This window comes from Talpa occidentalis, unplaced genomic scaffold (assembly GCF_014898055.3).
Source record: "Talpa occidentalis isolate TD23 unplaced genomic scaffold, MPIMG_talOcc4v2.1 talOcc4.11, whole genome shotgun sequence".
Taxonomy (NCBI): Eukaryota; Metazoa; Chordata; class Mammalia; order Eulipotyphla; family Talpidae; genus Talpa; species Talpa occidentalis.
In genome coordinates this window covers 29,094,639-29,120,313 of record NW_023601104.1, presented here as the reverse complement: position 1 = coordinate 29,120,313, position 25,675 = coordinate 29,094,639, and the positions used below count along the sequence as shown (strand labels likewise).

General features: G+C 41.8%; 1 protein-coding gene across 15 annotated transcripts in view; it reads right to left on the bottom strand.

Moving 5' to 3' along the window:
* Window positions 1-1,360: 1,360 nt before the first annotated feature.
* USP3 (ubiquitin specific peptidase 3) overlaps window positions 1,361-25,675 on the bottom strand; it is a 210,770-nt gene continuing 186,455 nt past the window's right edge. For all 15 annotated transcript variants that reach the window (XM_054687963.1, XM_054687969.1, XM_037502653.2 and 12 more), the window contains 4 exons: window positions 5,498-5,616; window positions 4,028-4,141; window positions 3,839-3,906; window positions 1,361-2,152 (listed from right to left, as the gene is read on the bottom strand). In XM_054687963.1, the coding sequence (XP_054543938.1) occupies window positions 1,987-2,152; window positions 3,839-3,906; window positions 4,028-4,141; window positions 5,498-5,616 (467 nt within the window). In that variant the 3' untranslated portion in view covers window positions 1,361-1,986. The remainder of the gene's footprint in view (window positions 2,153-3,838; window positions 3,907-4,027; window positions 4,142-5,497; window positions 5,617-25,675) is intronic.

The window sequence follows — 25,675 nt, the reverse complement described above, 5'->3', positions numbered from 1 at the left end:
GCGAATACTTGAAACGTGGCCAGTGTGACTGAATGATAGTTTTAATTGAATTTTAATTAAAATTTAAATAACCCCATGTGGCTAGTGACCTCTACTGAATGGTACAAGTTTAGACGTAATTGCAATTTGCTCTGAGTCATGTTAAAGTGTTCAGCACATGTGTTTTGCACTGAGAAAACGTGGGGTGTAGCCACTCATATTAAAATGGGAATGCAGCCACATCTGCTCTTGCAACTTCAGATATCTGACCTAGGAAGACAGCTCCAAACTTTGTTTTATATTTATACACTTTTAAAAATTCTGACCATGGGGCCTCCCTGGTGGCGCAGCGGGTTGAGTGCAGCGAAGCTGTCCGCAGCCTCTGCAGCACGGGTTCGATTCCCAGCCAGCCGGGGAGATTCCCACATGGTGCTGCAGACCTCTCCTGTCTCGCCTGCTGCTCCCCACAGCAGTACCTTCTGTCGACCTGTTCTATTCCCCACTCTGTCTCTGGTGAATCCTCTCACCCTCCCATGCCTCTGGCCTGTACCCCAGCTATTGTATTAAAAAAAAAAATCTGACCATTTTCTTTTAATTAAAAAAACAGTACCAAAAAGTGTGGTTGGCTGGCATAACATCACATAGTTCTGCCTCTCATAACAACTCTTGAGAAGGGAGGGAATAGTGATGGAGGCAACAGATAACCATGAGAACAGTGCATGGTCCTATGCTACTGGCCTATTTTGGAGTTCCTCCTAATTTAGTATTTGCAAATCATACAGCCACCACTCCAAAATCAACAGACTGGCTTGAAAGACTCGCAGAAATCACAATTATCTTTATATGGGGTTCTAGTCCCAAATTTCAGTTTGGGTTAAGTTCAAATAGTACTTGTACCTATTTCTCTTAATTTAAAAAGATGACTAACCTAAGAATAGAAATTCTACTTACTCAAAGAATATTTTCAACTTGCTCTGCTATCAGGATAGGCCAGTGAGGGATTTTGAACCAGAGTAACAAAGACTCTGATTTCCTTCTGCAGAAGCAGATCCCTCCGTATTACCTGAAGTACAGGTGATGGTCAAAATCGACTTTGGAAGTTAGCATCTCAACCTCAGATGGTCAACTATGGAGGAAGACCAAAGTAGACATGTAGTTAGCACTGGTGCGAAAACTGATGGGGAATTAGATGCTGATTCAAATAGACAAACAAGCTCGGGTTTTATCTCACTGGATAACACCTATACCATATAGCTGAGTCACAGGATTTTTAAAACACTAAATGCATTTGGTCTTATATTTGGACCTTCTGTATTCCTATCTTTTCCACAAAAACACACACACAAAAATCCCCTCCCCACCCCAAAAAAAACAACCTTGAATATGCAGTCCAGATATAACTAAATGAGCAAATTTATTTCATTAGTGCTGATAAACAGCAGCTTTGAGAGCTAGCGAGAGCAGTGAGCCCCTGGTCTACTCAGTGATGCCCTCTCAGTTATCATTTACAAGCCAATAAAACGATTATTGAGCAGTCACTGAAATCTTGTTGGCCACAAATTTCAGGGAAACGTGATCCTTGATTCAGAGTCAACTTGATCTTCAGTACAGCTGTGAAAGGCAGCAGGCAGTTACATTGCTCTTCACAATCAGGAACATATCTTGCTTTCAGCATGTGAGTAACAAGCATTGATGTAAATGTGCCTCATTGTGAGAACTGAAAACATTAATATAAAAAAGTCAAGTAAAACTAAGTTTTTGAAACTACATTTAAAAACTGAATTACAACTAAAGCAGCAAATCAAAATATCTGCTGAGGTTTTCTGGTAGAACTAAAAAAATTAGTTGGTGCTCATGTTCAATAAGTCACTACCATTGACGACATAAAACTAACTTCAAAACAGAAACCTGAAAAGTGCATAATGAAATTAAATCTTGATCAAGTATTTATGGAAAATTGGAAATGTTTGTCCGGTATAGTTGACAAATAACGATTGAGAGGAGGTATTAAAGTTTATCCGATCCAGCTTTGGCCTGGCGTTCCACGTAGAAAAGGATGTAGGCCTTTGCCTTGACAACGGTGTCTTCATCAGTCAGTGTTACAGTACTGTCATTGAAATGGAACCAGCGACCTGCATGAGTGGCATAGGCTGTGTAATGTCCAGAACCGACCCTGCAAAGAGAAGCCCAAAGATCAAAGAAAGACAACAGAAACCAAGGATCTGTGCAACCATGTAATTTGTCAGATATACAATAAGTATTAAAAAGTACAATACAATTGAAGAATGACTCCTAGAGACTTGTGGTTTAAGATGGTTGGTTAGGCTAAACTCGTGCTTATCCTCCTCAAAACCCACTGAGATGATGAAATACACTAGAGAACGGGCAGGAGTGCTATCAACTGAATGGAAATTGAGAACACATAAATGTTCACATGGCACCAGATAAATGCAGACATCCAACAGCTAGTCACTCTCAGCCCAACAAGCGCAGAAAATAGGACCAGGTTTCCCATCGGAATCTTAGAACCTGAGTTTGGGAAAGCAAACCGTCTCTAGGGAAACACTGCCCCTACCTTGTTCCATCAAGGTCTACCTTGTCCCATCAAGGTCTTTTCTCATCAGTATGGTCCTCTCCACAGCCCCCCAAAAACTCACACACAACCCTAGACTCAGACCATTCCCCCAGCAGGAGAAAAGTAACTGCTAAGTTATTGCTAAGGTAACATTTACTTGCCAATAATGATCAGTCTCACCCTTCATTTATCATGATCGTGAATAAGCAACAACAACAACAAAAAAATCAAATTCTTGGGAGAAAAACAGCATGAAAGAGTACTACCAGGAAGAACCAGTAAAGCAATCAGCCACTGAGAACTTCAAAAAATCTAATCAGCACCAACAATTTCAAGAAGATACTGCAGCTGTAAAACAATAGGCTATTATGAAAGAGTTATCAAAACATGTGATTGCCAACAATATAAAAATTTCATGGAGAAGCTAATCTTCAACTTAGATACAGTTGAAACCGCTACTAGATGGAAAAATAGTCCATGGTAGTATTCCAAAACAAAGAGATGGAAATCACTAAAGGTAGTTAAAATATGTGGACGATTAATCCTGGAAACCCACTGTTCATTTAATAAGCGTTCAGAAGACAGAATGGGTGGAACAAATGAACATTTCCATGAGCTGAAGACGCTAGACTGAACGTCCACACCAGCTACCATGCAGAACACGCCTGCTGTAATTTCTCAAGTCCAAAGGGGAGCATCCATTAGAATAAGACTTGTAAAAGGGACTTGTCATTCGTAAGTCTATGAATGGTGAACCCAATGGAACAATGTCTACAAAGTTTTGAAGGAGAAAAATTGTCAGCATGGATAGTGGTTTGTCCAAATATAGTCATCCAAGTTAGGGCTTTTTCTTTTTTTAGTCCAAGCTGAAATAGCCATTCTCAGGCCAGACATCCGAAGATATAGGCCCTAATGCAAACTTAGGAAAGAAAGTAATCAGGAATGTTATTCAACAAAATAATTTTCAATTTTCCCTCATTTAAATATCCAATGGCAAAGGAAAGAACAACTTTGGAGTAAACTACTCAGGATTTTGTGACACAACTGGGTTCTGAATGCTGGGCTCCTAGGAACCTTTCTCCATTTTATGGGCCTTTTCTTCGTGCTTCACATCATCTCAGGAATATTCTTTCTCAGCAAAACTGAAGGAAAGCCCTACTTCACCCACTGTAATATATGGAACCCACTTTTTAGGGAGTTCAGGGAGAATTATCAAAAGAAGCACAAAAATGCAGGTTTTCACCATGCCAGGCCCACCCACATGAAGCCTGCCCACACACTCACCCGGAACCGTGGTGCACTACCACAGCGGCGAGGTCGTACAGACAGTGTTCCGGGCCACTGTTTTCAGGCTATAAAACAGGAAAGAAGGCATCCGAAGACTGAGTTAGGAGCAGTGGTCAATGATCTTAACGTCTCAATGAGTTCTACCTTCCCAAATGGAGACTTAATTTTAGGGAAGTGCCATCTTACCTCTAATAAGTAGCATTTCATGTCTAGGCCTCTCAGTGGAAATTCTACATATGTATCCACTTTGTTTCGTAAATATGCTGTCCAATGAAACCTTTTTAAATGTAAGCACAGCACCTGGATGAGAGATAAGCACAAAGATTGTAAACAAACACCTAATTTACCTTTTTTTAAAAAAGATTTTATTTATACAAGAACCAGGGTACAGGCCAGATGTGCGGGACGGTGAAAGGATTCACCAGAGACAGTGGGGAACAACAGGCAGACTGACCAAAATACACTGCTGAGGGGAGCTGCAGGCGAGACAGGAGAGGTCTGCTGTGCCATGTGGGATTCTCGCTGGCCGGCCGGGATCGAACTGGCACTGCAGGGACTGCGGACAGCTTCACAGTGCGGAGCTCAACTGCCTGCGCCACCAGGGAGGCCCTAATTTACCTTTTAGTCAAAATTATTTGATACTAATGTGTCTCAAACAGTATTTTAGGTGGCCTATCAATTTTCAGAGTAGTTTTTCTTCCATGCATACATTCTTGTGAATTGTGGCTTATAATAAGGAATATGTATTCTTCATTCCTTGTCTGGCAAAGAACTCCTAAAACCTTTGGGATTTCCTAACTGAAGAGATCTGCAAAAAAAGTTTCTTGTTATGTTAATGAGGTAGCTTTTGGACCACACCTATGAATAGGGGCTGGTTGCCAAGCAAGTGATTACAGGCTGGGAACTTGCAGTCCTATGTCTGTGACCTCCCAGGAGAGGAGGGACTGGAAATTGGATTGCCAATGGCCAATGAATTAATCGTTTGTGTCTCTATAATGAAGCAGCCATAAAGCCCCCAAAGGACTGGGTTTGGACAGCTTCCAAGCTGGGGAACCAGAATACTTCAAGTGTCACTCTGTCAGATCCCAGATTCCAGGAGGGCAGAAGCTCCTTTGGTTGGGACCTCGCCCTGTGTATCTCTTCACCTGGTTGTTGGGTGGTATCCTTAACATCCTTGGTGATAAATCGATGATCCAGTGACTAAACATGTTTTCTGAATTGTATAAGCTGCTCCAGCATATTAATTGAACCCAAGAGAGGGTCATGGGGAACTCCAACCCACGGTTCACTGGTCAGAAGCCTAAGATAACATCCTGGTCTTGTGATGGGCATCTGCAGGGAAGGGTGGTCTCGGGGACGGGGTCTTTAATCAGATACTCTGTCCGGGTAGATAGTGTGGGATGTGAGTTGCCCTACAGGACACCAGCTGGTGTCAGAGATTACTTGCTGATGGTGTGGTGGGACTCCCTTCCCCCTCCCCCACTCACACCCGGGAAAGTGTAACCAGGACACATTTACTGCAGCATGCTCAGGGGGCTTGTTCAGCAGTTACTGAAATCCCTAGAGACCAATACAGGAAAGATCAGAGATGAAGGTTACAGAAGTGTTCTCATCTGTCCTAAGTCTTTTTCCCTTGAAAATGCACTCAACACTTACCTTGGGTAGTTTCTGAATCCAAAACTTCTTAGTGGATTTTTGTTTCTTTTTGCATTTGTGGCACATATATAACTCTGTTTCATCAAGTTCTTCTAAGTCAGTAAAACTGCGAAGACAATCTAAAACCAAAATGATTTTGGCAGCATTGAAACAAGATGCCTTTTACGGATAGTGTACTTAGAAAAAAACCTGTAAACCTTGAAGCTGAACATCGCAGGCTCAAATCTCAGTTGTACTAGTTATTGGCTCTTGGAAAAGTCAGCATTTTTCAGTTGTAAAATGCAGACAAAAAGTAATGCCTGCTTTTAAGAGCCATGGTGAGGCACCCAGCCATAACCACTGACATACTATTCTTGTTGGTCGATGAGAATGAACTAGTCTGGATAATTCTGATAAAAAAAATGGGTCCCAAATAAAATCAAGTTCAAACATCAGTTTTCTCTCAATATCTTAAAATACAATGAGGACAAAACCCCAAGTTCATAAAAAGTCAAATGTGGTTCAGATATGTTCACAGTAATAACCTAACAAAAATACACACAGATCCCGAAGCAACATTATCAGCCCCCCTAGGACACCTCCAAGGAGGCCTTTGTTCCAGACTCTCAATCCCCCAGAGGAATCACAGCTACATTTTTCTTCTAAAGATTTGTGTAATCTGGGCTTTCCTAAACTTTGGCTCAGAGCCAAACCAAGCCACCTGGTTTTGTAAATAGAGTTTTGTTGAAATGCAGCCATGCCTGTTTGTTTTTATTGCGTCTGTGGCTGCTTTTACACTGTGATCGCAGAGTTGAGTAATTGGGACATAGACCTTAAATGCTGGAAAAGGCTGAAATATTTACTATCTGGACCTTTATGGAGAAAGTCTGCCAACTCCTGGTGGGCTCAAATATATTCAGAAGTCTAAATAAAACTTATGTACTGTTCTATAGAGATATTATTGAAGAGAATATATTAAGCCTTTCCAGAGAAAAATATGAATACCAAAATCCTTACTCAGGTAAAGAAATGGATTTTCTCCAGTACGTGAGGCGTGTTTCCATGAATGGCATCCCCAGAGCTGTGTAGCCACGAACTGCAGCCCTGGGAGGGGCCTCCTGTGTGTCTCACCAACCTGAGCCTCCAGTCCCCCTGAGAAGCCATCATCCTGACTTCTCAGCTCCTGATTTCTTTGCTTACTTTATAGACCTTATATTTCTGTGCATGTCTCCTTAAGCAATGTTCAGTTTGAAAGGCCGGGTAGCAAGGACAAATCTGGCGAATGTAAGGAAAAACAACACTGTCTCCATATTTTTAGGTCAAAATCAGTCTTGGCTTCCCAGTGTGTAAGAAACTGCCCCTTCATTGGAAGTGAGCGGGGCAAGGCCAGCAGGTGTTCGCTGTGGGCTGGATACAGCACCCGCTGGTATGGGGTTTGGGGGCCCGGACACTTCTTTTTATTAACTGAGGTGTAATCGACATCCCAGTTTCAGGGGTACAGCACAGCGATCTGATGTCTGTGTGGATTATGAAATGAGCGCTGCCCTGACCAATCTAGTTACCATCCACCCATGACACCACATATACTCAGAAACATCTTTCTTGCGAAGACAAGTTTTAAGTTATTCATTCAGCAGTTTCCAAATGTGTAACACAGTGTCATTAACTGCAGTCACCACGCTGGGCACTATCCCCGCGACATTTTATGATGCGGATTTGTACCTTTTCACCCCTTTCCTCCCTGTTGTCTACCCCACTCCCTGCCTCCGTCAAACACCAGTCTGCTCTCCGATTGGTTTGGCTGGTGGTGGTTTAGAGCCATGTGTAAGCGAGTGCCTTCGGGCACTTTCTCTGCCTCGAGATTCATCCATGCTGAAGCAAATGCCCAGATTTAAAAAAAATTCTTTTCATGGTACTGTGTGTGCCCCCCCTACAGCCCCACCCCCCCCCACCCCACCCCCGCCCACCCGCAACATTTTCTTTACTCATCCAGCTGTGAACTCATGTTTGTTTCTACATCTCGGCTACTGCGAATAGTGCCATGAACATGGGGGGCATATATCTTTTCAAGGTAGTGTGTTCATTTTCTTTGGATAATTACCGGGAAGTGGAATTGCTGGATCATACGGTAGTTCTGTTTTTTAATTTTTGGAGGAACCGTCTTCAGACTGTTGTCCAGAGTGGCTGTACCAACTTCTGTTCGCAGCAACAGCGCAGAAGGGTTTCCTTGTCTCTCCGTCCTCACCAATTGCATTTTTTTTCTCTTTGATAATAGCCTTTCTAACAGGTTCATGATGTGCTGGTTCTCTGTGGCTTTGACTTCTCTGAAATGGTGGAGCATCTTTTCATGCACTGGTATGCTGCCTTTGGGGGGAAAATTTTTCTTGTTTTGCTGCCGAGTTATGTGAGGTCTTTATACTTTGGGGATTTTTTCTTCTTTAAATTTTCCCTCGAATTTTATTAGTCGGTTGTTTCACACTCCTCCATATGTGTGAAAATGTACTCACCCTCCACCAAACTCCTCTGCAAATGTCCTACTCCTTTCCTTTCCCTCACCCCTTCACTGCCATGCCCCCCCCCCGCCCAGTGCATTGCGCAGGCTGTTTTTCTGCTGTGCTGTGACACTTTGCTTTCTTTAGTGATTAGATTTTAAGTGAGACCATCTGATAAATGTCCTTCACTTTGTGACTTGTTCTGGCCTCAGTATATATTCATTTTGTCCCAAAAGACACTTCCCATCTTTTTAAAGTGGTATTCCGTTGAAGAGATTTTCTACAATTTCTTTATCTAGTCATCTGTCACTGGGAACTTGCCACTTAAGTTGGTTCTAATACTTGACTGCTGCTGCTGTGGCCACAGGCGTGCATGCATCTTTTCATATTAGACTTTTCATTTTCTTGGGGAGATACCTAGCAGTGGGGTCACTGCACCATAAGGTATTTCCATGTTTCTTTTGTTGCCTTCTAAACAGTATGGAGCTTTCTCAAAAGATTAAAAACGGGTCTGCCGTATGACCCAGCAATTCCACTCCTGGGTTTCTACCTAAAGAATAGGTAAAAAAATAACACATTGCATTCCCACCAATAGTGGATGAGTTCCTTTTTCTCCACATCCTCACAAGCACTTGTTTTCATTCTTTTTGATACAGGCCATTCTCACAGTGGCGAAGCAATAAAAATGGATGTATCTTTTATTTTTTATCGCCATAGTACTGATGTACATTATTATTTGTATTTTGAAAGTATAGGATCCCCTCCTGCACTTTAGGTGTTGTAGCCATAGCAAACCCACCACCGAAGCACCCAGAGTCCACCACCAGAGTCCACTGTTCTCCCTCCACACACCCTTCCTTCTCTGAAGGTGTCAGTTTATAGTCTGTTTTCAAGGGTTCTGAGTTTGGCTCTATTTGACCTTCTGTTTGCTCTCTCTGAATGCCACCTACAAGTGACACCACCCAGCATTTGTCTTTCTCCTTACTTTGCTTAGCATAATCCCTTCCAGTTCCATCCATGTTGGCATGAGGTTTATCTTCTTTGATCGCTGAGTAATATTCCATTGTGTATATACCACATCTTCTGGACCCACTCATCTGTTTTGGGGCACTTTGGCTGTTTCCGTTGTTTGGCTATTGTAAAAAGTGTGTAGTGCTGCTGCGAACATAGGCGTGCAGGCTTCCCTTTGAATTAGAGTTTTTCTATTCTTTGGGTAGAAACTTAGGAAAATTGCTCGTTCATACGGCAGACCCACTTTTAATTTTTTTTTTTAATTTTTATTTATTTATACAAGCACTGGGTACAGTCAGAAGCGCGGGAGGGTGAGAGAATTCACCAGAGCCAGAGCGGGGAGCAGAGCAGGCAGAAGGACCGAAGTACACTGCTGAGGGGAGCAGCGGGCGGCAGGAGAGGTCTGTGCGCCATGTGGGACCCTCACCGGCAGCCGGGGATCGAGCCGGCACTGCAGAGGCTGCGGGCAGCTTCGCAACCCAGGGTTCAACCGCTGCGCCACCGGGGAGTCCCTTGGGTCGTTTTCTTTTGTTGAGTTCTATGAGCTTTCTGTATACCTTTGAGTTTAGTCCCTTGTTAGATGTACGGTATGTATGTGTTTTCTCCCATTCAGTAGGATATCTTTTCATTCTAGTTTTTTTTTTTTTTAAAGATAGGTTTATTTATTTATTATGCATACAAGAACTGGAGTACAGGTCAGAGGTGCAGGGGTAAGATTCACCAGAGAGGGGACTGGAACAGGCAGACTGAGATACACTGCTGAGGGAGCAGCAGGCACAACAGGAGAGGTCTGCCGCGCCATGTGCATTTAGCTCCCTGGCCGGGTATGGAACTCAGGTCACAGTGATGATAGTGTTGAGACTTAACCCCTAGGCCACCAGGGAGTCCCCCATCTTAGTCACAGTTTCTATCACTGTGTAGAAGCATTTTAGTTTGATGTAGTCCTAACTGTTTATGTTATCTGCTTTCCTTGCTGTTGAAGATGTATCCATGAAGACATTACTGAAGCTTATGTAAGGAGTGTTTTGCCTGTTTTCTTCTATGTGTTTGATGGTTTCAGGTTTTACATCCATTTTGAGTTGATTTTTGTGTATGATGTGAGATAACGATCTAGTTTCATTCTTTTGCATGTTGTCCAGTTTTCCCAGCATCATTTATTTATTTTTATAAGATTCACTTATTTGTTTGTTTGTTTGTTTATTTGTTTATACAAGCACTGGACACAGTCAGAAGCAAGAGAGGGTGAGAGAATTCACCAGAGCGGGGAACAGAACAGGCAGACTGATGAAACACACTGCTGAGGGGAGCAGCGGGCGGCAGGAGAGGTCTGCACGCCAATCCCAGCATCATTTATTGAAGAGGCTCACCTTGCTCCAATGTATATCCTTGGATCTTTATCATAGATTAACTGTCCATCTAGGTGTGGGGTCATTTTCTCAGGTTTCATTTCTTTTCCACTGGTTTGTATCTGTTTTTGTTCTAGTATCATGCCATTTTGACGGCTTTATAGTACAGTTTGAAATCTAAAAATGATTGCTCTGGCCATTTAAACTTTTAAAGATATTGTGTCCAATCTGTATATTGTTTTGCGTAGGAGGGTCATTTTGAAAATGTTGATTCTTGTAATCCATGAGCAAGGACTATCTTCCCACTTCTTTGTGTCTTCTATTTCTTCTAGTTTTCATTGTACAGTTTCTTCACCTCCTTTATTAGGTTTACTCCTAAGTATTAATTTTTATTTTTGGTTATAAGTGAGATCATTTTCTTAATTTTTTCCTTCTAATTCATTGTTTGCACATAAGAAGACAACTGATCTTTGTGTGTTGATTTTATAACCTGCCACTTTGCTGAACTGATTTATTGCTTGTATTAGTTTCTCTGTGGAGTCCTTAGAGGTCTCCGTGTACTGTCATGTCATCAGCAAATAATAGCTTTACTTCTTCCCCAATTTGGAGTCTTTTTGTACCCTTCTTTTAATACTCTAGCTAGTACTTCAATACTCTGTTGAATAATGGTGAGTGAACGTCCTTGTCTTGTGCCATATCTTACTGAAAAAGATTTGTTTTTCACTATTGAGAATATTAGGTGTGGGTTTGTCATATATAGCTTTTACCCCGTTTTCCCCCCTATTTTTTATTTTTATATATATATATATATTACAATGCATGCTTTCTCCTCTCAGATGTAGTACCCCATTTTTTTGAGGGCTTTCATAAATGAGTTTTATCAAATGCTTTCTTGATATCTGTTGATATGATCATATGGTTATGGTCTTGTTTTTTGTTGATGTGAATTATATGAATTGATTTTTGGATCCCTAGGATCCCCGGTATAAATCCTTCTTGGTTATGGTATATAATCCATTGTTGGATTTAAGAATTATTAAGGATTTTTGCATCTGTGTTCGTTAGGGAAGAATTATTAAGGATTTTTGCATCTGTGTTCGTTAGGGAAAATGCTCTGTAGTTTGTGTGTGTGTGTGTGTGTCTTTGGTATTAGAGTAATGTTGGTGTCATGAAATGTTTCTGAAAGTGCTCCTTTCTCAGTTTTTTGGGAATGATTTGAGCATGACAGATAGTAGTTCATCTTTGAAGGTTTGGTAGAGCTCATGTGAAGCCATCCTGGTCCTGAACTTTTTTTTTTCCAGGAGAGTTTTGATTATTGTTTCAATTCCCATACTTGTAATTGGTCTGTCAGGTTTTTTATTTCCTCCCTATCCAGTCTTAGAAGATTGTATAATTGGGGCCTCCCTGGTGGCACAAGGCGTTAAGCACAGCACTATGAAGCTATCCGCAGCCTCTGCAGCACAAGTTTGATGCCCAGCCCAGGAGGTGACCCACATGGCGCAGCAGACCTCTCCTGACTCGCCCGCTGCTCCCCTCAGCAGTGTATTTCAATCTGCCTGTTCTGTTCCCCGCTCTGTCTCTGCTGAATCCTCTCAGCCCCTCCCCCTGCACCTCTGGTCTGTACCCCAGTTCTTGTATGCATATGTAAATGTTTTTTTAAAAAAAGATTGTGTAATTATAAAAATTTGTCCACTGCTTCTAAGTTACTGAACTTATCAGCATATGACTGTTCTTAGTATCTTACTATCCTCTGAATTTCTGCATCTGTTTTACTTCTTCTCTAATCCTATTTGAGTTTTTTTCCTTATTTTTTTAAGTGAACTTAGAGGTTTCTCTATTCCATTTATTTTGTCAAAGAACCAGCTTTTGGTTTCATTAATTTTTTTGGACTTAAAACTCTCATTTATTTCTACTCTTATTATTCCCTTTCTTCAACTGGATTTTAGTTTTGTTTGTTCTTGTTCTTTGAGGTGGAAGACAAGGCTATTTGAGCTCTTTTTTTGTTTCTTGATATGGGCCTACATTGTGTCTGCTGTGTCCTATAAGTTCTGAATGGTTGTATACTCATTGTAATTTGTCTTAAGTAATTCATTGATTTCTTCTCCAATATCCTCATTAACCCTTCCTTTCAGCAGTATGTTGATTCTCCAAGCATTGGAGGGTTCTCCTGTTTGCTTTTTGTGGTTTATTCTAGTTTTGTATCTTTATAGTCAGAATATGCTTGGTATGATTTCAATGTTAAGGGATTTGTTGATATGTGTCTTGTGACACAATATATGGTCGATCTTGGAAACGGTCCCATGTGCACTTGAGGAGAATGTGTAATCAGCTTTTTTTTTTTTTTTTTGAAGTGCAGCACTCTATAAATATTATTAGGTCCATGCAGTCTAACTCTTTTTTTTTTTTTTTAAGATTTATTTTTATTTATACAAGAGCTGGGGTACAGGCCAGAGTCGTGGGAGGGTAAGAGACAGAGCAGAGAGCAGAACATGCAGACTGACTGAAATACACTGCTGAGGGGAGCAGCGGGCGAGGCAGGGGAGGTCTGCTGTGCCATGTGGGCAGCTCCCTAGCTGGCCGGGGATCGATCTGGTGCTGTAGAGGCTGCGGGCAGCTTCATAGTGCTGTGCATAACCCCTTGTGCCACCTGGGAGGCCCCTGCTTTAATTTCCTTTTATCCAACAGCTATTAAACAGCATATCGTTAGTCTCCATGTGGGATTCTCCATGTGGGATTCTCCCTGGCTGGCCGGGGATCGAACTCGTGCTGTGGAGGCTGCGGCCAGCTTCACAGCGCTGTGCTCAACCTGCTGCGCCACTGGGGAGGCCCTCAAAAGATTTAAAAAGATTTATGCATACAAGAGCTGGGGTACAGGCCAGAGACACAGGGGGTTAGGATTCATCAAAGACAAGAGTGGAGAACAGAACAGGCAGACTAACTGAAACACACTGCTGAGGGGAGCAGCGGGCAAGACAGGAGAGGGCTGCTTTGCCATGTGGGTTGCTCCCTGGCCAGCCGGGGATCGAACTTGTGCTGCAACTTGTGCACGGTGCTTAACCTTTAACCTTGTGCCACCAGGGAGGCCCTGCGGTCTAAGTCTTTAAGCTATTGTGTCCCTGTTTATTTTCTGCCTAGTTGATCTGTCCATTGGTGAGAGTATGGTGTTGAAGTCCCCTTTCACATGTGTTTTTTCCAATGTCTGTTTTTAGAGTTGATAGTAATTGCCTAATACATGCCCTTGTTTAGTGAGTATACACTGATGAGTGGTATGTCTTCCTGATACATTGTTTCCTTAATCATTATATAGTATCCATCTGTGTTTTTTTGTTACCTTTTTTTTTTTAAGATTTATTTTTTGTTATCTTTTTAAACTGGAAATTATTTTGTCTAAGTATGGCTATCCCTGCCTTCCTTTTGGTCCCACTAACTTGTAGGATTATTTTCTAGCGCTTGACTGTGAGGCTATGTTTATCTTTGGAGGAAATGCTCAGGTGCATTTCCTGGAGACAAGAAAAGGCTAAATTCTACTTCCTAATCTATAATTAGGAAATCTATAAATATAATTCTGTACCTTTTAGTTGGTGAGTTCAGTCCATTTGTATTTAAAATTGATATATGAAAGTCTGTTGCTGCCATTTCGTCTTTAATATTGTGGTTCTATCAATTTCCTTTTTGAGTTCTTTATACATGTTCCTCTCTTTGGTTTAGATACAAGAGCTCTTTTCAATATTTCTGGGGGTGAGGGTCTAGGGCTTGCAAACTTCTTCTTTTGTTAATCTGAGAAGGCCTTTATTTCGCCCTCATATCTGAAGGAGAACCTTGCAGAATAGAGTATTCTTGGATGGCAATTCTTTAAGCAGTTTGATCATGTCAGGCTATCCTTACCTGAAGTGTTTCTTCAGAGAAGTCTGATGTTAGCCTGATCATGTTATCTTTATAGGTAGCTTCTCCACCCTATTGAGGTATATTCCCTCTATATGAACTTTATTGAGAGTTTTTATCATAAATGAATATTTTGTCATGCTTTTTCTACATCTATAGGGATGGTCATATAATTTTTACCCTTCATTATGCTGATGTGGTGAATCACATTAATTTGCAGATGTTAAAGCACCCTTGCATCCTTGGAATGAAAAAAAATACATATATATACACACACACACATATATGTATGCGTACACACGTAAATCACACTAGGTCATTGTGTATGATCCTTGTAATGTATTGTTGAATTTGGTTTGTTGATGTTTTATTAAGTATTTTTGAATCTATGTTCATTAGGGATATTGTGGTGTCCTTGTTTTGTTATCAGCGTAATGCTGGCATTGTAAAATGAGTTTGGAAACATCCCGTCCTGTTTTTTGATAGTTTGAAAGGATTGTTAATTTTTTTATTGAATGTTTTTAACAGTACCCACTGCCAAGTTTTGTCAGTGTTGTAAAAGAGAGGACCTCAGTTAGCACTTTTAGATTCAGAATGACTGGAAACCAGACTCTCAGGCAGCAGCTTTTAAAGTATACAAATGGATACTGTTATGTGGGATCCCAAGCATTAGCCCTGCTAGTCACCAGACCCAACCTGGTAGTGTTCTCTGGGCAACAGCTGAAAGTACTGGGGCTCGAGATTAGAGTATAAGGCTCCTTTCTGGGAGATACTGTAGAGCTGTAACAAAATAGAGTGGGCACAAAGATTTTTGTCCCCTGGTGTACATTCCCTGAGAGCATCTCTGCAAGCCCCCCACTCCATGTATGCCAAACCTGATGCCCACCCCGAGGCTGAAATGATCATAGGCCTTTTTCACTGAAAGACTGGGGTATGTTTCAGTCTGCTGTCTGTAAAGTGCCACTCCGACTGTTACAGTCCTGTGGGCCCCAGGGACACAAACTCTCCTGATAACCAGAGACAGTGATCAAAGGCACCCCCTGGGCAACAGCCACAAAAAACATTACACCAGACACATGTAAAATGTCCCCTCGAGGAAACAGCGGTGCTCGAGAGCACGGTAGAGGGGCCTGCAAGGAGTGTGTGAAGGTGGCATCTTCAAGGGTTGGCAGGGAGGAAAAAAGTCTACAGAAAAATGAGCAAACATAAAAGATGGCACTCGCAGGCTCTAGCAGAGGGAAAGCATGAGGATGATACCCACCAACTTCCCTAGGAGTATCCCAGCAGGCTCCTGCCCCAAAGGCTGACAACTTAAGATTAGCAAACTAGCCTCTTCCACATCCTCTGGCTGCTTTTTCATAGGGCTGCTTCTGAGCGGGGCCCTAGAGTGAGTGAGTCCACAGATGAGTCCTTGAAGAGACCGTCCTCCATTTGCTATATATCGTCTCCTGGGGCTCATGAACCGAGGCCCAGTGGTTTTCAAATCTAGATGTTTGGAGGGTCAGATTCAGATTATGAAGTAGGGGTGTTTCACATGGGGTTCAAAACCTTGCCAACTCGGGCAAGCTTCAGGTTTTGAGTTCCCTCCTGACTGTGGGTCGCTGCACCGGGAGTGGGATTCATGGTGAGAATGTGTCTCTGCCTGTCCTACCTGCTTTAACGCGCTTTCCTTTTTGTCTGCTCGCTGTGCAGAAGTCACTCAGCTGGGTTTTATCAGGAGACGTCGCTCCACAGGTAGCTGCAGACTCAGTGTGTGAGGGAGGCGAGCTCAGGGCCATCTTGCGTTGCCATTGTAAACCCAGCATGCTTGCATAATCGTGCCTTTGCTCCCTGATCCCAATATCTAGAACGTACATCCCACCCTTGGGCCTCTCAATTCTCATGATTTTTTTGAGCCTTTCCCAACTTCCAGTAGATGGTGGCCCTTTTCTCTTCAACCTGGTCCTAACAGAGGATTTGCCAATTTGCTATCTTTTTTTTTTTTAAGATTTATGCATACAAGAGCTGGGCTGGGGTGTGGGGTGGGTGGGGTGAGAGCATTCACCAGAGACAGAGTGGGGAGCAGAACAGGCAGATTGACCAAAATACACTGTGGAGGGAGCAGCAGGGGTGACAGGAGAGGTCTGCTGCGCCATGTGGGTAGCTCCCTGGCCAGCCGGGGCTCTAACTCGTATTTGTGCTGCAGTGGCTGGCCATAGCTTGATAGTGCTGTGGCTTTAACCCCTGCACCAGGGAGGCCCCAATTTGCTATCTCATGTAAAGGATGATTCCTAGAAAGAGTATCTAGTGTCAGCCTTGATTTCCTGAAACAAATCTCAAACACTAAACCCAAATTTACAAACTGGTGATGTCCTCAGGGGCCCTGCTAAATTCCATGTTGCTAGCTGTAAAGAGAACTGACTGTAGCACAGACTGGTCGGTAATATGAATCCCTTTAGACCAATCACTATGGTGCTTGTAAGCTCTGAATCTGAAGTCACAGGAGTATTTGTTGCATCATGTAAAAAGTTGTGGTCTTGGGCCTTCCCGGTGGCGCAGCGGTTGAGCGCTGGGTTGCGAAGCTGCCCGCAGCCTCTGTAGTGCCGGTTCAATCCCCGGCTGCTCCCCGGCCACCAGAGGAGGGTCCCACATGGCGCGCAGACCTCTCCTGCCGCCCGCTGCTCCCCTCAGCAGTGTACCTCGGTCCTTCTGCCTGCTCTGCTCCCCGCTCTGGCTCTGGTGAATTCTCTCGCCCTCCCGCGCTTCTGACTGTACCCAGTGCATGTATAAACAAAAAAATAAATAACTCTTCATAAATAAATAAATAAATAAATAAAATTTATGTGGAATCTCAAAACCCCAAATAGTCAAAACAGTCCTGAAAACCAAAATTTGCAGGACTCATACCTTTCCGATTTCAAAGCCATAGTAACTTTTTTTTCCAAAAAGGTTAGGTTTATAAGAAAGGAAGGGAGAGGATGACACGTGCACAGAAACAACAGGTAAGAGAGCTGCCAGAGCTCACAGTGATTAAAACCGTGTCGTAGTAGCATAAATATGGACCAATTACCCATCAGGAGAAGGTAGGGCCATTCAGTGAGGAAAGGACAGTCTTTTTCCACAAATGGTGCTGGGGAAACTGGATATCCTCCCACATGCAAAAGGATGACGTTGTAGATCCTTAATGCCATGTACACAAATTAACTCAAAATGGATCAAAGACTAGACAAAAGACAAAACTCACGGAAGAAGAAAGATAGGGGGAAGGCCTCGTAACACTGGATATGGCAATGTCTTTGACATGCCACTAAAGGTAACAAAGTGAAATTTACATGAATTTAATTTCATGAAAATTAAACTTTTGTGCATCAAAAAACACTAATATTTGAAAAAATATTTGCAAATCATGTCTATGGTAAAGATTAATAGCTTCGAGATATATATATATATATATATATTAAAAACCTCCTACAATAGAAATAAACGACCTGCTTCAAAAGTGGACGAAAGACTTAAACACTTCTCCAGAGAAGCTACGCAGATGGCCAGTGAACACAAGAAACGATGCTCATCATTAATCACTAAGAAAACACAAATCAAAACCACATTGATACACACACACACACACACACACCACTTCACACTCATTGTCATGGCTGTTAAAAAACAACAAACAAAAAGGAAACTAACAAGTAACTGAAGGCGGAGGAATTCTAGAACCCTACCACACTGCTGGTGGAAACGTAACATGATGCAATATTGTGGAAAAGTTTGGCAGTTTGTCAAAGGTGAAACATAGACTTACCACTCACTCCTAGGTATATATCCCAAAGAACTGAAAGCAAGACTCAGATATTTGTACACTTCTATTTCTAGCAGTATGAGTCACAATAGCCAAAAGGTGGAAGCAATCCAAGTGGGTAAGCAGAATGCAGTGTATAAATACATACAATGAAATCTATTACTCAGCCTTAAAAATGAAGGCAATTCTGATCCATGCTACACCGTGGATTGACCTTGCAAACATTTAAGTAAAACAGGCCAGTTACAAAGGGACATGCAGTTGGCCCTCTGTAGCCAGCAGATCAAACACATCTATAGATGAACCAACCAGATCACAAATCCACACTTTTCAGTTAGGCCTGTAAATACTGAACATATACAGACGTTTTTCTTTTCTTGTCATTATTTTCCAAACGATACAGCATAACAACTATTTACACAACATTTACAGTGTTTTCTTCTACACATTTTATTGTTGCAGGTCTTACATCTAAATATTTAATCCATTTGGAGTTTATTTTTGTATTACACGTTATTAAGTGATCCAGTTTCACTCGTTAATGTGTGGATTTCCAATTTTCTCAGCACCATTTACTAAAGAGATGGTCCTTCCCCTACTCTGTGGGTAGAGCTGCTGTATGGCAGGTTAAGCACCGCTATGTATATGAATGTGTTTCTGAGGTTTCAATTCTGATACACGTATTTAGCTGGATGCCAACACCACGTTGTTTTTAGTGCTGTTGCTTTATCTGAAAGTGTGCAATCAGGTGATGTGATTCCTCTGCTTCTCTGCTTTTTTTTCCTTCAAAATTGTTTTTGCAAGTTGAGGACTTTTGTGGTACCACAGAAATTTCAGTATTTTTTGTTCAATTTCTTTGAAAAATAATGCTGGCATTTTGATGGAGATTGTATTAACTTTATAATTTTTGTGGGACACTCATTTTGATTATATTGATCCTCCCTATCCATGGGTAAGGGATATCCTTCCATCTCCTTATATTGCTATCTAAGTCCTTTAATAACACCTTGAGTTTTCATTATATAGTTCTTTTCTCTCCCTTAGGTTAAGTCCAAGATATTTAATTCTATCCGAAGTAAATATAAATGGAGTTATTTTCTTAATCTCTTTTGCATTGTATTCATTATACTTAAAAAGACCGGATTTTTGTATATTGGATTTGTTACCTGTGCCTTCGCTGTATTCTTTAAGCTAGTGATAGCTGGGCCTCCCCGGGGGCGCAGCGGTTGAGCGCTGGGTTGCGAAGCTGCCCGCAGCCCCTGCAGCGCCGGTTCGATCCCCGGCCACTGGGTGAGGGTCCCACATGGCGCGCAGACCTCTCCTGTCTCGCCCGATGCTCCCCTTGGCAGTGTATTTCAGTGGATCTGTCTGTTCTGTTCCCCACTCTGTCTCTGGTGAATCCTCTCATCCCCCACACCTCTGACTTGTATCCCAGTTTGTGTATACATAAATAAATAAATCTTTTTAAAAATTTAAAAAAAAAAAAAAGCCTGTTCTCTTTTTGGTTAGCCTAGGTAGAGGTTTGTCTATTTTGCTTTTTTCCCCCAAAGAACCAACTCTTAGTTTCATTGATTTTTTTTTTTTTTTTGGTATTGTCTTTTTTATCTCCATTTATTTTTGCTTATTTTTATAATTTCCTTCTTTCTAATTCTGGGTCTTGTTTGTTCCTCTTTTACAAATTGTTTTAGATGTAGTATTAGGTTATTTGTGATTTTTTTTCTTAATGTGGGACTGTACTGCAATTATCTTCCCTGTAAAGAACACATTTGCTGCATCTCATAGATTGTTAGCTTGAATTTTTGTTCATCACAAGATATACAAGGTATTTTTTAACTTCTGCTTTAATTTCCTTTTTTAAAAAAAATGTATTTATGCATACAAGAACTGGGATACAGGCCAGCGGTGCGGGGGGTAGAGGGGGAGATGAGAGGATTCACCAGAGTCAGAGTGGGGGGCAGAACAGGCAGATTGACTGAAATACACTGCTGAGGGGAGCAGCGGGCGAGGCAGGGGAGGTCTGCTGTGCCATGTGGGCAGCTCCCTAGCTGGCCGGGGATCGATCTAGTGCTGTAGTGGCTCGGACAGCTTCACAGTGCTGTGCATAACCCCTTGTGCCACCTGGGAGGCCCCTGCTTTAATTTCCTTTTATCCAACACCTATTAAACAGCATATCGTTAGTCTCCATGTATTTATAGCTTTTCTTGTCTTCTATAGCTGATTTCTCACTTGATGACATGGTCAAAGTGAGCAGCTGATATAATTCTGATCTTTGTAGTTTTATTGACAGTTCACATGTGTCACATCATATGGTCTGTTCTTGAAAATGTACCATGTATACCTGAAATAACTGCTTATGTAGTTTTGGGGTGTAGTGCTGTATAGAGGTCTGTTAGACCTCTTTGGGCTAGCTCCTCATTTAAGGCGATTTCCTTATTTTTATCTCTTTGATCTGTCCATTGTTGTAAGCGGGGTATTAAAATCCCCTAACATATTTTGGTCAGTCTCTCTCTGTAGTCCTGTTATTACGTATCTCAGGGCGCCACCATTCAGTACCTGCGTATCTGAGTGTTATTTCTTCTTGTTGCATTAGATAAATCATAACATAAAGTCCGTCTCTTACTATCTTTTTTAATTGAGAGTCTGTCATCTGATGTAAAAGTATTGCTGTTTCTGATTTTTTAGGGTTGGCATTTGCTTGCAGGACTGTCTTCCAGTCTTTAAGTCTGTGCTTGTTTTCGTTGGGAAGATGGGCTTTCTTGTAAATAGCAGGACACTGGACTTTGATTTGAAACCCATCCCACCACTCTACACCTTTTGATTGGTGAATTCAGGCCATTTACATTTAAGGTCATTATTGAGACATAAGAAAAGGCAATGCATTAATTTTTTTTGGTTTGAGTTTTTGTCTTCCGTTGCGGGGGGTCTTCTATTCTGTTAAGTGTTACTTCGATTAATTTTTGCTTGAGGGTTCTACCGAGGTTAGTGTGTGATGGGCTATTTGTGACACATTGGATAGCCTCATCTCTGCCTTGTTCTGATGGGTCACATTTCTCCTCCTCCATGTTAAATGATTTAGGTGTTGCTCCTGTATTTATTGTTGGCTGTTTTTTGTTGCTTTATAATTATAACCCTTTAACTTCTTTCAAGTGTGGCTTGATAGGACATACTCGTTTATTTAGTTTTTGTTTTTCAGTGATGGTCCTTACTTATATTCCTCCTTCTGTCTTGAATGTTAATCTTTCAGAGTAGAGGGGTTTTGGCTGGAATTTTTTAAAGTTCTTTTCATTATTGTTAATTTTTGCATAGTATTTGATTTCTCCCCTCAGGTGTACCCCCTGTACTCCCACAGTCTATCTCCACCATCCCTTATGCTCCTCTCTCGCCTGTTTTAACTCCTCTCCTTCCCCTCTCCTGTTGGATGCCCCAGATCTACAGTCAGTTTTCAAGTCTTGTCCTTTTCCTGACCCTTTGTTCAGTTTCTTTTTTCCACATATAAGTGAAACCCCCTGATATTTATCTTTTTCGTTCTGACTTATTTCGTTTACCATAATCTCTCCCAGCTCCATCCATGTTGCTGCAAATGGCATAAATTTATGTTTTTTGATCACTGAGTAATATTCCATTAGTATATATACGACATCTTGATCTATTCATGTTTTGGGGCATTTAAGTTGTTCCCATATCTTGGCTATTGTGAATAGTGCTACAATAAAGCTAGGAATGAAAGGTTCCTTTCAAGTTAAGGTTTTTGTGTTCCTTGGGTAGATTCCTAGGAGTGGGATCATTGGGTCACATGGTAGATCCATTTTTAGTGTTTTCAAAAACTTCCACACACCCTTCCATAGTGGCTGGACCAGTTTACATTCCCATCAGCAATGTAAGAGGGTTTCTTTTTCACCAAATCCTCACCAGCATGTGTTGTTTCTAGTTTTGTTTTGTTTTAAATATGGGCCTTTCTCACAAGTGTGAGGTATCTTACTGTAGGTTTTTTGTTGTTGTTGTTGTTACTTTTAAAGATTTATTTTATTTATACAAGAGCTAGGGTACAGGCCAGAGGCACAGGGGGTTAGAGGATTCACCAGAGACAGAGTGGGGAACAGAACAGGCAGATCGACTGAAATACACTGCTGAGGGGAGCAGCGGGCAAGACAGGAAAGGTCTGCCGCACCATGTGGGACTCTCCCTGGCCAGCCGGGAATTGAACCCGCACTACAGAGGCTGTGAACAGCTTCACAGCACTGCGCTCAACCTACTGTGTCACTGGGGAGGCCCTCACTGTGGTTTTTTGATTGGCATTTCCCTGATAAAGTGATGTTGAACATTTTCTCCTATGCCTGTTGGCCATTTGCATTTCTTCTTTAGTTCCTGCCCGTTTTTTGATTAGTTTGTTTTTGGTTTTGTTGAACTGTGTAAGCTCTTTGTAGATTTTTAGTATCAGTCCCTCATTCGATGTATATGGTGTGCAAATATTTTCCCGCCTCAGTAGCGTTTCTCTGTTTTGGTTGCTGTCTTCTTTCCTGTACAGAAGCTTTTTAGCTTGATGTAGTCCCAGCTGCTTATATTTCCCTTTGTTTTCCTTGCTTGTGGCAACAAGTCCTCAAAGATGTTTCTGAGGTTTATGTCATGGAGTGCTTTGCCTGTTTTCTATATATTTTATGGTGTCAGGTCTTACATCCATGTCTTTTATCCTTTTTGAGTAGATTTTTGTGTATGGGGTGAGATAGTTTAGTTTCATTCTTTTGCATGTTGCAGCCCAGTTTTCCCAGCACCATTTATTGAAGAGGTTTTCCTTGTTCCAGTGTGTATGCGCTCCTTTGCAATAGATTAGTTGACCATATATGTGTGTTTTTATTTTGGAGCTTTCTATTCCATTGGCCTCTGTATCTGTTTTTATTATTATGACTTTGTAGTATAGTTTGAAGTCTGGGAGTGAAATAACCTCATTCTTCTTTTTAATCTGGAGAGCTTTGGATATTCTGGTTTTTTTGTGGTTCATTTCTTTGAAGAATGCCATTGAGATTTTTATTGGAATTGCAATGAATTTGTAAACTGCTTTGGGTAGGATGGCCATTTTGATAATGTTAATTGTTCTGACACACAAGCAGGGAATTTGACTCCATTTCTTTGTATCTTCTATTTCTTTTAACAATGTTTTATAATTTTCCTTGTATAGGTATTTCACCTCCTTTGTAAGGTTTATTTCCAGGTATTTGATATTTCTTTTGGAGGAAAAGAAAATCCCATTTACAATTTTACCAAGACTTTATGTATATGAGAGCTGGGGTGTAGGCCAGAGGCATGGGAGGATGGGGGCGAGAGGATTCACCAGAGACAGAGTGGGGAGCAGAACAGGCAGATCTACTGAAATACACTGCTGAGGGGAGCAGTGGGCAGGACAGGAGAGGTCTGCTGTGCCATGTGGGTCAGCTACCTGGCCAGGGATTGAACTCGTGCTGCAGTGGCTGCAGATAGCTTCATGGCACTGAGACTTAACCCCTTGCGCCACCAGGGAAGCCCTGGGATGGTTTTCTTCCTCTTCAGACCGATTGTTTGCATACAGGAAGGCTACTGATTTTTGTAACCTGCCACTCAACTGAACTGGCTTACTGTTATATAATTTTTCTGTGGATTTTTTTTTTAGGGTCCTCTCTATTATCTTACCATCTGCAAACAATGTTTGCAGTTTTATTTCTTTCCCAATTTGGATTCTTTTTGTGTCTTTCTCTTGTTTAACTTCCCTAGCTAGGACTTCCAGTATTATATTGCAAAGCAGTGGTGAGAGTGGACACCCTTGTCTTGTTCCAGATCTTAATGGAAAGGCTTTCAGCTTTCCACCCTTGAGAATGTTGCTAGCTATGGGTCTGTCATATATGGCTTTTATTATGTTATGTTCCTTTTATCTAAAGTTTTTTCAAAATCCTTCATCTTAAGTGAATGTTGAACTTAATCAGATGCTTTCTCAGTATATCTACTGATATGATCATGTGGTTTTTATTTTTCTTTTTGTTTATGTGGTAAATTATGTTAACTGATTTTTGGATGTTGAACTATCCTGCGTCCCTGGAATAAATACCACCTGGTCATGGTGTATAATCTTTTTTGATGCATTGTTGGATTCAGTCTGCTAGGACTTTGAGGATTTTAGCAGCCGTGTTCATTAGGGAGAGTGGTCTGTAGTTTTCTTTTTTGTGTGTTGTCTTTGTTTGGTTTCGGTTCTAGTGTGGTGTTGGCCTTGTAAAATGTATTTGGTAGTATTGGTTGGAAATTTTTTTAAGTACTTTAGATATATCCTGCCAATTCCTTTGGCTTGCAGTACTTCTAGTAACAAGTCTGTGGACAGTCTGACTGGTATTCCCTTATAAAGTTACCCATTTTTCTCTTGATGTTTTCAGTATTCTGTCCTTATTGTTGGCTTCCAAAAACTTTAATGTATCTTGGTTATGTTCTGTGCTGTGCTTACCAGAGTTGTCCCATGTCAGCTTTCAGCCCTAGGCTATTTGTGAGCACTCCATGCAGCACTGGGCAAAGACTGGAGTTGCTATGGGGTCATTAGCCAGGGGCTGCTCTTTTTTCCAGCACAGAGCCTTATCCTGGGGTGTTTGCTCCTGTTATTGACAGGTGCTTAATCTCTGGTTTATGCAAGTGTTCATATGTCGTCTTGGTTTTGGCCCTGAGGTTTAGGGTGGCAAGCGTTTTGAATATTCCAGTCTGACCTTCAAGTATTAGCCTCTTCTCTGAGGAGACACTGGTAATCTGACCTATTTCTCCACACTGGTTCAGGCTCCAGTTGGGCAATAAGAAGAGTCAGTGATCCTTGCCCTGCACTTCCTGCGGCTCTCCTACTGTGCACGGAGAGTCAGCACTACGCTGGATAAAGAGCCCCAGTGTTGGTGTGTACCTCTGAGTCAGCAACTACAGGGTGTTCCTCACAGCAGTCCTGCTGTGGGTTTCACCGTCCCAGTATCAACACAGTTCACTTAAAATTTCTGCTGGAGTGTTGTTCCAACTGTGTGATATGGCCGTCCTAGTTGTGACTATATGGCGGAAGTAAACTCGGTGTTTTTTTTTTTTTTAAGATTTTTTTTTTAATAGAGGCATGTTTTTTTATTTGTTTGTTTGTTTTGTTTATACAAGCACTGGGTACAGTCAGAAGCATGGGGGGGTGAGAGAATTCACCAGAGCCAGGGCGGGGAGCAGAGCAGGCAGAAGGACCGAAGTACACTGCTGAGGGGAGCAGCGGGCGGCAGGAGAGGTCTGCGCGCCATGTGGGACCCTCCTCCGGTGGCCGGGGAGCAGCCGGGGATCGAACCGGCGCCACAGAGGCCGCGGGCAGCTTCGCAACCCAGCGCTTATACTCAGTGTTTTCACTGCCACTGTCTTGCTGGATTCTAAACTTGTCCTACATCATTTTACATGAGGCACTTAAGTTTCCTCAGATTTGGGTATCTGTGAGGGGTCCTGGCACCAACCCACCAGATACCAAGGGATGACTATAGTATGGTTGCACTTAGAATAGCAAGTTCATAGATAAAGTAGAAGTTACTGAAGCTAAGGGAGAATAGGTATAGAGTTTAAGGCTAAAAACGTTCTGAAAATAGTAGTGATAATTGTATGATATGATGAACATACTGAATTATATACTTAAAATTTACCACGTTGATAGTGTTTATATATAAATTACTGAAAA